We start from the raw sequence: 12500 nt of genomic DNA on the forward strand, positions 1-12500 counted from the left end.
GTTTTGTTCACAAGTCTAGTTCTTGTGTTGTAGTTCTGTTAATGCACATTCAATGTTTCTGATTAGTTTTGCATTGGTAGGTTATTGAATGATTAATCAATGTCATTTAGTTGGCCTTTGAATACATTATTTATTCCCTATGGTGAAGATCATTTGGAGAGATGGCTGCAAAATGACAAAATCCAAAGGCAGTTAAGTGAACAACATTGAGTTTAAACATCAGAAGTTATGTTTTGTACTAACCAGATGCATCAATAGACTAGTGTTCAGACATCTCAATTTGTCTGTCAGCATTTGTAAGCTACTTTGTGTGAGACTCCTGTGTAATGCATTACCTATGCTCAATAAGCTATTCTTTTTCTCCGTTGCCTAGCATACTGTATATTATAGAGACTAGTTTTTCCACAATTATGTCTGTTGACATACAGTGAACTACACTAAATTGGGCCAGGTTTACTAAAAACATGTATTTTTACAATAAGTCTCATCATCTGCATATATATATATATATATATATATATATATATATATATATATATATATATATATATTATATATATACACACACACACACACACACACACACACACACACACACACACACACACACACACATACGCGCATGCACGCCGTTCTGTATTGTATATGCTGAGATGTAGAAATTGATGATGCGGGGTTAGTGTAAGCCAACTGTGGGGGATGTGGATGTCATTTTGGTTTTGAAGAAGTACCGTGACAGTGGTTATGGCTGAAATGGTTATGGATTGATCTTCCTCTAGTGCTGGACCTCTATTTGTGTGTGTGTGTGTGTGTGTGTGTGTGTGTGTGTGTGTCCCCTCCAGTGGACATGCCCTCTTCCCAAAGTGCCCAGGGCCAGACTGTCCCCTATAAGCCCTGGAGAGTGGCCACCCCGAGGCCAATGAGGATCAATACATTTTGTGCGCATTCACTTCTCTTCACAGACACACACACACACACACACGTATGCGTGCACACACGCACGCACACACACACACACACACACACACACACACACACACACACACACACAGACACACACAAAATCTGGGTGTTGACACTGGCATAAGTTGTCTATGGAGTTTTTTCAGTATTTTATTTTCACATTTTATTTTTAGATTAAATTGGGTCTTTGTGTGGTGTATGAATACCATGAATGCATCTGTGGTAGTTGTGTCAGCTACCTACCCTATTACCTAAAATAATAATGCTATATTAATATATTTTTTTTATTCATATAAAGCGCCTTTTAAAGCGTAAGTTTGGCGGAAAATGAAAATAAAGCTATTTTCTGAATGAAAATACATCAACTAAGCCGTGGAGGAAGTAATTTTCGCTCATCACGCAGTACAGAGCTAGCACTGGCAGGACCTACAGCCCAAAATCGCAAACAGTGGGTCAGCATTGGGCTTTCAGCCACGCGCTTTCAAAATCGCATTTTTAAACCACTAACATTGCTCAAAACAGCGGCAAACCTCGTCAGCAGCTTGCTCTAGGTGTCTACACATAAAACGAAGCACCAATCAGTCTGTAAACGTTGGAATAGTCTGTATACACGTGGAATCAATTCGAGACCGCAACACCGTCTGAATCACAGAAATGTCTCGCGAGATCTCACACGGAAGCACGGGAGCTATTCCTACGGGTAGTCAAAATCGCATTTTTAAACCACTAACATTGCTCAAAACAGCGCCAAACCTCGTCAGAAGCTTGCTCTAGGTGTCTACACATAAAACGAACCACCAACAACTTGGCTCACGAACCCGACGTTTATAAAAGAAGACTGTTATGAACACTAACACCTTCCAGTTCCTCACGAAGGAAAGTCCACAAGCTCTCGTGTGAGATCTCGCGAGACATTTCTGTGATTCAGACGGTGTTGCGGTCTCGAATTGATTCCACGTGTATACAGACTATTCCAAAGTTTACAGACTGATTGGTGCTTCGTTTTATGTGTAGACACCTAGAGCAAGCTGCTGACGAGGTTTGCCGCTGTTTTGAGCAATGTTAGTGGTTTAAAAATGCGATTTTGAAAGCGCATGGCTGAAAGCCCAATGCTGACCCACTGTTTGCGATTTTGGGCTATAGGTCCTGCCAGTGCTAGCTCTGTACTGCGTGATGAGCGAAAATTACTTCCTCCACGGCTTAGTTGATGTATTTTCATTCAGAAAATAGCTTTATTTTCATTTTCCGCCAAACTTACGCTTTAAGACACCCAAGGTCACTATGACCATAATGTCCCAGTGTGGCTTACCAAAGGACAACCAAACATTGCAGGGTATCGGTGTGAATAAGTCTGAATGTGTGTGTGTGTGTGTGTGTGTGTGTGTGTGTGTGTGTGTGTGTGTGTGTGTGTGTTTGTGTGTGTGTGTGTGTGTGCGCGCGTAAAGAGTCATAAATATCTCCAGTCCCTCTCTGCTATCTCTCATCCACACACACCACTGATGTTGAAACTTCACCTCATGTATTGTGTGCAGTCTTTCACCACAACCTCCCCCATGCACACACACACACACGCACACACAGAGATCTCTGGGGTGACCACACAGTGACCAGACTGATGACAATGTCATAACCATAAGACTATTGCCTTTCTTCCCTTCCCACCACAGAACACTATTTCGTCACACACACCTAAAAAGGAAGCAATGGTATTTTCTTCTCACTAACAGCAATACTTCATACTTTAATCTATCTCATCAATCTCTCTAGCAATGAGTATGGATCAAGGTATGCTGACATAAATAGTTTGTTTTTAAAAAATAAAACAGGAAAGAGAAGTAACTATTCATAGACTTTTAGAATGACTTGCAGTACTGTACACACCTTTAGTGTTTCATCCAATAGAGTCATTTTGGCCCTGTTCATCTGTCTTGCAAAACAAATCTGATGTCAGCTTTAACTACAGTCTAACTAATGATGTCAGCTTTGATGACAGCTCATGCACTGCTACACAGAGACAGAGAGCGGAGGAGGAGGAAGGGAGTAGAGGCATTTAAGAGAGGGGAAGAAAACGGAGAGAAAAGAGAGATGAAGGGAAAGGGAGTATGAAGAGACAGAAGAGAGAGAGAGAGAGAGATAGAGAGATTAATAGGGAGTATGAGAGAGAGAGATAGAGAGAGAGAGAGAGGGGGGGGAGAGAGAGAGAGGGTGGGGTAAGTGAGGAGAGGCCGAGAGAGAAAATCATTTAAGTAGCTAAATGAAACGAGCAGGTAGAGATAGCCCCGGGGCAGAGAGGCGGCTGTCTCCCGAGGCTGCATTAAACGGCCATGGGGCTCTCCTCTCCTCTCCTCTCTCCTCTCCTCTCCTCTCTCCTCTCCTCTCCTCTTCTCTCACCTCCTCGCCTCTCTTTACACATTCGCTTTTTCGTCACGGCTTTTTGCTTATAAGCATGTTGGCGTGTGTGTAGGAGTGTGTGTGTGTGTGTAGGTGTGTGTGTGTGTTGGAGGGGGGCACAGCTGGAGTATATAGCGAGTGCAGGGGTCTGGCAGCAGTGACGGCGTCTTCAGATTAGTCAAAGTAAGAGGCGGTTGAGCAACTTCAAGATTCCACTGATTAGTGAGCAGGAAATTGGGGTTGCCACACATATCCTCTCCTCTCTTGCTCGCTCCTCACGCCTCCCCCCCCCTCCTCCTCACCCAAACCTACAAGATGACCGGCATGAACCCCGGAGGCTTCAGCTCGTCCACGGGCCTGTCCTGGGCCATGTACCTGATGAGGAAGGGCCGCAACAGCAACTCTCTCTTTGGTAACTCCCAGACTTTTTCTCAAGGCACTCGGCACCGTGTAGCATGTGCACTGTTTCAGTTTCACAGGATGTTTGCGGTCACGTTTCTTTTAGCATTGGGCACACTGTTTCTTTTTTTTTTTTTGTCTATATGTGAAGGTGAATTCTTTCGTTGTTGCATTCGTCTGGTTTGAGGGGTTTTAGTTGTGGAGGAATTTTGTTTCACGGTTTCTCACCTCTTTGTCTTTACGATTGCACACACCCCTCCCTCATTTTCTGTTTTTCAGAAAGCAAACAGGTTTTTCTTTTTTTTTTTGGAAAAAGACAATTCAGACAATTCCAGACAATTTTGTTTGAGAGAGAAGGGGTTGCGTAGGTGAGTGTGTGGGTGGGTTGTTGACCACAGGTGACCAAGGCTTGCAGTGGCTTGAACAATGGCACAAGGTGGAGTAGAGGAAAGAAGGGCTCAAATAATGAAACTGATGTTAAACAATAGGGTATTTACAGTACATGGATGCATAAACTTATTACATTTTTATATATGAAAAATGGTTGTCTAAACTATGTATTTAATGTGACAGTTAATAACAATTGCTCAGTAATGTAATTGCATATATGGCATAAAATATAAATTCTATTTTAAAAGACATTTTTGTCAACCCCGGGTTAGCCTATGCGTTTCCATTTAAGGCAACCACCATTGATGTAGAAAATACAATCTGCCACAGATATTGTTGCGCAAGCAATGTTAACAATTTTGTTTGATAAGCCTGTATTTTGTACTTAATGTAGATGAGTAATGATTAATGATAACGTTTTTAATTGCATGTCATGTAGTCAAAAAAGTTGTTTAACTTCACCTGTATGCTAAATCAGGAGGCTGTCTTTACGTAACACATTGACCCGGCGTACCTGTAGGCTATTGATCACTGAAACATGGCAGTGCATTTGTAGCCTCACGACGCATATCAATAGATTTTATAGCCGACTACAAGCGCTATTGATCTGCCGAGGTGGAGTACTCCTATTACACCGGTTCAGGGCTAGGCAAGGCGGAGGGGAAACTCAAGACGCGTGTCCTGCAACGGTTGTTGATATACTAGTGAGGGCTTTTGCAGGAGAACGGGGGGAAACTGCTTCGATGCGCGCTAGTGAAGGTCACACATCTAGTAAAAATGCATGAACGCAGGGCAATTTCATATGTTCAAATTGTAACTTTGTAATAATAATTAATAAGGAGCTCATACTGTATTTTTAAGGACAATGTGAAGATAAAACATTTTTGAAGATATGTTTTTTCCCTGAGGCTTTGTGATGTCAATAGTCAATACTGACAATTTAATGTTAACTGCAATAAAACGCAGTTATCCATAGAGCCAGGGAAATACGGTCATAAGGATAATTGTACGACAGCTGCGAATGTTCCTAAAATAAAGCTGTTTGAAAAATAAAATGGGAAATCTAAGCGCTAGATTCATTATGTGACATATATGTAGGTCTGTTGTTTCGTTAGAAAAAAAAGCAAGAACATCTTAATGTTCCCTCCTAAGTTGCGAATTGTTTTAATGGAAATTAGTTATATCTATTGTGTGGCCTCATCTACAAGAGGAAGGATTTTCCTCCACAAAGTGTTTGTCACCACAACAGACATGAAATGGAAAAGAACAAGAATGCGAATAAGTTGAGTGACAATTTCATATTGCATCAGGCCTGTTCTAAAACATGTTTAAATGCAGTTATGACAGATTCGGTTTTAGTCAGAATTTCAGAGGAAGTTCAGAGAAATTCTCTGCTTAGTTTATTTCCACACTTTAATTGCTGTGTAAAGATGCCGCACCACTGTACTCATTCTGTGGACTGGGCACTAGTTATGACTATTGAGAAGGAATTGCGCACAGGAAATGTTTCATCCTCAAGGCTATTTTTCCTCAAAACGGAGACGTTTTTTTTTTTATTCCATGCCGTGCTTTTCCAGTTAAATGCGTAATTGACTTGGGGCTGTCAGCCAGACACGAACAATGGCTGGCCGGCCCTCGCCTCACGCTGAGCACCTGCCGCTGGTCTGCGTGCCTTGATACGCGCACAGATGAACATGCCCTTCATAATGGCATCGATCTCACCACTGTGTCCCAGTAAATGACTCATACAACCATATCAACTGTCACGCACGACGAGAGCAATATGGGTGCGCAAGTGTGGAGTGCAACTTGTCGTCGTGGGCAGTGGGTAGTCTGTAGTAGTCTGCTTCCGATAGCCTATTGCTGTCCTTGTCGAACCCAGGAGGTCGAGATAAGGACGCTCGTTTTGAGACAAGGCACGTGTTTACTTTCACAAGACAGACCGTTAACTATAGAGACAGGATACAGGATCCTCTGGTGAAGATGTCACCTTATGACTGATTTGACTTAGTTAGGAGACATCCTTAAACAGGCTGAATCTGTCATGAATCCATGACAGATGACAAATGAATCGAGTATCACCGAAACAGTGATTTCTCCATCTTCATACAAATTAAAATGTCAAAAAGGAAAATAGTTAAAGTTTCAGTAATTAGCCCGCGGGCACTTCAGCAGAAGCCCCTGGCGACGGATGAACATTGCCGAAAGGCGCACCTCAGGCGCATTGTGGCTCGCTTATGCTGAAAGATGGCAAAATGTACAAGTCTTGAGTCTGACCAGGCCAACTGAATTTCCTGTCTCCTTTTTGTGGCAACAAGTTTAACGAATATTGTAATGCTTGGATGTGCTAAGTTGATCTGTGGAAATCCCCTCTCCATTTACCGTCAGAGGCGGGCAGTCACTTTCAATCACCCGGGGCAGGCCGCCCGGAAAACCTGAAGCGCTAGCCGTTACATTTTTTATATTCAACCCTGTGGCTAAATCTTAAGACTAGACCAGCTGTTGGTGCATAGGCGGATAACTGGCAGACCTCTTAAAACTTCTAGACACGAAGAGACGTATATGTCAAATCAAATGTACTAACCCCTTAATGAGAGAGGACGCGCTTTCGACGCCTTTAACTGTTGGCTGGTATCAAAATGTAAAGAGTTAATAAATAACTCTTGTAGAGAAATAAAACGACCAAATGGATTAGGGAGTCATATCCTCAACATAGCAGGTCATTAGCCTATTTTATTTTATTTTCACATCTCTCTCTCTCTCTCTCTCTCTCTCTCTCTCTCTCTCTCTCTCTCTCTCTCTCTCTCTCTCCCTCTCTCTGAAAGACTGACCCAGGTTCAGTCAATGGTGGAGGCAGAAAGTATAGCTTACAAACTCAGATGTAAAGTCTTTTTCCGTTAACCTACATCCACAGACATTTCTTTTTATGTAAAGTAGCCTGATACGACTAGGGTGAAGGTAAAATGCAATTAATGATTATGTGACGTCTACGATCACTACTGGCCTATTACAAAAATCTGTATGGTCCAAGTCGTATGCTGCCCTCTGTCGACTTAATCTGGTATGGTGCCGTGCAGTGACACATCGATGAGAGCCTGACCCCCACCCCCATCAAAATTACGACAGACAACTCAGAAATGGCTAGGCTATCTATTTATCTATTGGTGTAGGCTGTTTGTGTTGATGACAAATCTGACAGTTTTTTTCTGCAGTAGCTTTTTTTCTGGAGAAATCAGACATTTCGGAAACATATAATCGGCCTATTTCAGTCAGGCAGGCCTACTGAGGTCTGTAGTGGAAGGAATATGAAAAAAAGACTTGCGCATAGCCTACTCCGATCCTCACATGTCACTAACGCTAGTAACGGAGGGGGATTCCTGTTCACAGAAATTGAACACAAGCACAGAACAAGATTCACCATACTGCCTTCGCGAAAACGGGTGAAACTCAAAGTTATTGCATTTAACATTGAAAATCATAATCATGTGGAATAACAATGATTACTTTGGACCTCTTCACATGCTCTCCCCGATTTACAAATTAAATTACCTATAGCCTAAGTAGCTATATAAAATATGTAGCCTATCTATTCTATACCGTTATCAGTTGTCGCCTATTAAATGTGTACTTGGTTAGGGCAGACAAAGTGAAACTCTTGGTCTGCCTTCTCTCGACAGTGGAGTTTTTGTAAGGTCTGATGTTGATCTTACAGACACAGCTCAAGAAAGCGACAGTTTGCCTTGGCACGCTGTGCACCCCTGGAATCCCATTGACTGCTCACAAGCAGAGCACCCTGACTCCTCCGCTATTTCGGACAGACATCTGATTGGCTGAAATATGGCAGCGAGCAGCTGATTGGAGTGAAAGCGAGAGAGTGATAGGCACTGTCCAATCAGGCTGCCTCTTAGCAGCCATATGCAAATCAGACTCTCGTCGGAGACATTCCTGCACTGCCCACTGCCGGTAAAATCCAGCCCTGTTGACGGGACGTTCATTCACACCACATCGGCAGGGCATGGAACTGTGCGGACGTGTGTGATTGGGTGTGCCAAAGGATTACGAAGAGGACATATTCACAACTACACGTTTACAATTTACACGAGAGATAAGAAAAGTGTCACCCCCAAATTTCAAATGTGCATATTATTGAACTGAATGTGTACTCACGGTGTCGCGGAGACGTACTTCCAAAAGTATCCAAGTGCGTTTGGAGAGCTGTGCGGTACCTTGGAGGTGTCCACTTGCGCGTACTGTCATTTAGAGAGATTGTCGCCCATCAAGGATTTTTGACATCATCCTCTTGCTTTCGCTTTTACTGTGCTGTGTGGCGGCGTTTTGCGGCTTTGGCTTTCCTCGTGTCGGAAGCTGGCATGAAATCCAGATAGACCTCACATGAAGGGGTTGTTTGACTTGGCTGCGGAAAAGTTTACACCGAAACCTCACCGGAACCAGCTCGCCCCACTGGATACATCAAGACCACCGACGAGTTCGGTAACTCGCAGCCCAAAAGTCGGAGTGGAATCCACCACGCGTTTAGTTTATTGAAGAGGCTGTTCTCGTCACATCATCTCTCCAAAAACCTTGGACGTTCTTATTGAGTGGAGGCTAGATCGGTAGAACAAATGGTGTTTCTTTGGGACGCAAAATACGGTATGGCATTTTATTGTACTGCTCATTTAGTCTTGTTTTTGCAGAAGTAAGTTTCACGCTGGCGCTGTGTTTGTGAGCCTGTGTGAATTGGGAGGCAGCGGCTTTATCGAAACGATCTTAACTTCCCTGTTAGCTGCGGAACAAGCGCTCTTCACATTGAGCCAGGAGCTGCGAGGCTGAAAGACTTGATGCCAATTTTGCAAGGACACACGCTTTCAGTCGCCTCTCTCTCTCTCTCTCTCTCTCTCTCTCTCTCTCTCTCTCTCTCCCTCTCATACACGGACATACATTATCGGGCCACACGCGCGCACAAGTTGAGGGCAACCCCCCAAAAATCCCCCACCACCACACCACCAGTAGATTTTCAGTCCACCGTTTCAGGCTGCCGTATGTATATTTATATTGGGTGGTTGCACGGTGTGGTTGTCTGCGTGTGTCCGTGTTTTGAGGTTTGAGGAGGCCAGCAGTAAGTTAAGCGGAGGCTCGTAACCGCACTCATGTGGCATCGATTGTGGTTGGCGGAATGACAGCAGGCCGCTCCCCCCTGTCAGACGGAGCGCCGCTGCTTTAATGGTTTCATCTGCCACCGGGGCGGCGCTGGCTCGGTATCCGACCAAGTGGGGAGGGAGTTAACTGGGGTTACGCCGTAAGAAGTTTTGGCCAAAAATATTTCAGCAGTAATTTAGAGTCGCCTGGAACTCAACTTCATGGAGAGAAATTAAACCTAGAGTGAAGAGCCTTGACCTTTTGGCTAAACAGTTCACACAACACAGTTTAAACTGTTTAAAATGGGCCTGTACATTAATATCCTAATTATATCTGTCGTAGAATTAAAAAAAAAAAAAAAAAGACTGATCTAGGCTAACGGCCTGCAAACCTCTGGTGAAGCATTAACATCTCCGAGTCCTTATCTTTCAATAGCTCACGGTTCTCTATCTTTTTTCATCTCTCCCTATGTGCGTGTGTGTGTGTTTATGTTTGCGTGTGCGTGCGTGCGTGTATGCGACAATTAGACCCTGCCCCGGGGCGCCGCTTCACTCCCCCCTCCACCACCCTGGGGTCCGGTGGGAAGATGAGCGAGGGTCTCCCCCTCGGCGCCCAGGAGGGCAGTGGTGCCACCCTGGTGAGCAAGCTCCGCATGGCGGACAGGAGCATGGTGGAGGTGCTGTCCGACCATCCAGGGGAACTGGTGCGGACCGACAGTCCCAACTTCCTGTGTTCCGTGCTTCCCACGCACTGGCGTTGTAACAAGACCCTGCCAATTGCATTTAAGGTAAACCAATTGCATTTATTGCCTGTGTCTGTCTGTCTGTCTGTCCATATCTGGTTTACGAGGGTTCAAATATGATCTCAGAATGGTAGAGCACTGATGTGGCCACACCACCTCAGCTAAAACTGGTGTGTGTGTGTGTGTGTGTGTGTGTGTGTGTGTGTGTGTGTGTGTGTGTGTGTGTGTGTGTGTGTGTGTGTGTGTGTGTGTGTGTGTGTGTGTTTGTTTGTGGTCTGGTTTGCTGTGTAGGAGAATAAATGCAGATCATATGTAGACCAGATATTGCTAAAACAAAATAATTGTTACCACGGCATATTGTAACGCAATTAAATTATGACTAGGGCATTTCCCAAGCCTTCAATTAGCTCATTTTAAATTGCGTGCCCTTTCAAGCTTCAAACGGATTTATCACACATGATCTTCGAATCGGTAGTAAGACCAGATGTTTGTAAGATGATTCAGCTAAATTATTTGGCTTGCATGCAGTTGTCGTTGATTTTATTACTTGATCGCGTGGCCTTCGGCTTTCCGTAAATGTTTCTCATTAAAAAGTCCCATTGGACGTCTTGATGTCTCGGGTAAGCTGAAAGTCATTCATTGCAGACTTCCGTCATTTTCAACTGTCGCCAGAAATGTAAATTAGCTCTCACTTCGATTACCAAAACACAGAATCCAGTTTTGAAGTGTGCGTCTCTCTCTCTCTCTCTCTCTCTCTCTCTCTCTCTCTCTCTCTCTCTCTCTCTCTCTCTCTCTCTCTCTCTCTCTCAGTGTGGCGGCTTAATACTGGCCCCTCTCAAAACCGCTGTTAATGTCCCATTGATAAACCACTGCGACTAGGCTACGGTTAATATGAAAATGTCCTGCGAACTCATATTTGCCTTGGGTGTGTTGCTCGCTCAGGCTGAGACCACACGGACCGCGATTGACCAGGAATGTTGGAAGATTTACTATTTGGATAAGAAATAGGCTGCACAAGAATGGAAAACAGTGATTAAGTAAACTGAGTTTCTTTAAATATAGAATTAGTTCATATTCAACATGTGAGGGGTTCGGTTCTTGCAATAGTTTAGCCAGTAGCAAGTATTCAATATTTAAGAATTTTCCTGAATAATTTATTTATTACTATTATCTGAAGATCATGTGCTTTTAGAATTTTTCTTTTAATTTTTTTTTTTTTGCTGATTCCCACAGACTATTTTTCGAGATTATTTGAATTAAAAAATAAATACATAGATAATAGATAGATACTCTATTTATAGATAGATAAAAGACAAAAAGCATGTGATAACCTATTTAAATTGGAATTATCTAAAATGAACCTAATTCCAGTAGTGTCACTCTGCAAATCCAAGCTTTTTAACCTGAAGTCTTGTCATATAAGAACCAGCATACTGACATAAAGCGTTCCCATAATATTCACTCCATGGCGGTGAAGCCCAGATCACCATGGTGAAGGCAGGCATCTGATTCCCAGCTGTTCTCTGCACATCTGGCAGGTGGTGGCCTTGGGAGACATTCCCGACGGGACGCTGGTGACCGTGATGGCGGGGAACGACGAGAACTACTCGGCGGAGCTGCGCAACGCCACGGCGGCCCTCAAGAACCAGGTGGCACGCTTCAACGACCTGCGCTTCGTCGGCCGAAGCGGTAGAGGTGAGCGAGAGAGCGAGATGACAAAAAAAAAGATAGACAGAGAGAAAGAGGAGTAGAGGAAACATGAGGGCACATGACATGCTTTTTAAAGTTATTTTTAAATAACTTTATTTTATACTCTTCTTCATTGTGTTTGCTTTTCGCCTTACACTCTTGGAAAAAAAGGCTTTAGATAGAACCAAAAACCATGCTTTATATGCCACCCCTAAATGGTTCTTTTAACTATTTTGAAGGGTCCATCAAAGGAACCCCTGAGGGTTCTTTAAAGCCTACATGGTTCTCTATAGCACCCTAAGAACCCTTTTTTTTAAGAGTGTACTTTTGCTCTTCCGTCCCCGTGTTGTTTTCTCTCTGCTGTCTGACGCTGTGAGATTGGTGTTGAGTGTCTCGATTATAGATGAATGTCACACAAAGTATCAACACTGTCTGTCTGGCTGACATACGGTGCCACAGAGCGTACCGAGATAGTGAAGAAACCTCTCCCCCTCTCTCTCTCTCTCCTTCGCTGCCGCTGTCTCTTTTGCGACTTTCATGAATTTGAATTATTACTAATGACAGGGTTTTGTTTTTCGGATACTTTTGAGCACTGTTTGTTTGATGTAAGCTACCGCAAATGCAGACTATCTCTTTCACACACGTTCACAAACACAAATAAGGAAGTTGGGCAGACACACAGAGCATTAGAGCCTGACAGATCAACCATCCCAACTGTACTGTCTAGAGCGCACAGGTGTTTTGTGTGTGTGTGTGTGTGTGTGTGTGTGTGTGAGTGTGTGTGTGTGTG

At 43.7% G+C, this 12500-nt stretch overlaps 1 protein-coding gene across 5 annotated transcripts in view; it reads left to right on the forward strand.

Annotated features, from left to right (window-relative positions):
- The window catches only part of runx1 (RUNX family transcription factor 1), a 63655-nt gene that overhangs the window by 32076 nt on the left and 19079 nt on the right, over positions 1-12500 (forward strand). For 3 of the 5 annotated variants that reach the window (XM_062517958.1, XM_062517957.1, XM_062517961.1), the window contains exons 3-4: positions 9807-10066; positions 11560-11716. In XM_062517958.1, coding sequence (XP_062373942.1) covers positions 9807-10066; positions 11560-11716 — 417 coding nt within the window. Of the gene's footprint in view, positions 1-8162; positions 8794-9806; positions 10067-11559; positions 11717-12500 lie in introns of those variants that run through there. The other 2 variants (XM_062517960.1, XM_062517962.1) reach the window with 1 other exon arrangement.

Source organism: Sardina pilchardus, chromosome 17 (genome assembly GCF_963854185.1).
Source record: "Sardina pilchardus chromosome 17, fSarPil1.1, whole genome shotgun sequence".
Lineage (NCBI taxonomy): Eukaryota > Metazoa > Chordata > Actinopteri > Clupeiformes > Clupeidae > Sardina > Sardina pilchardus.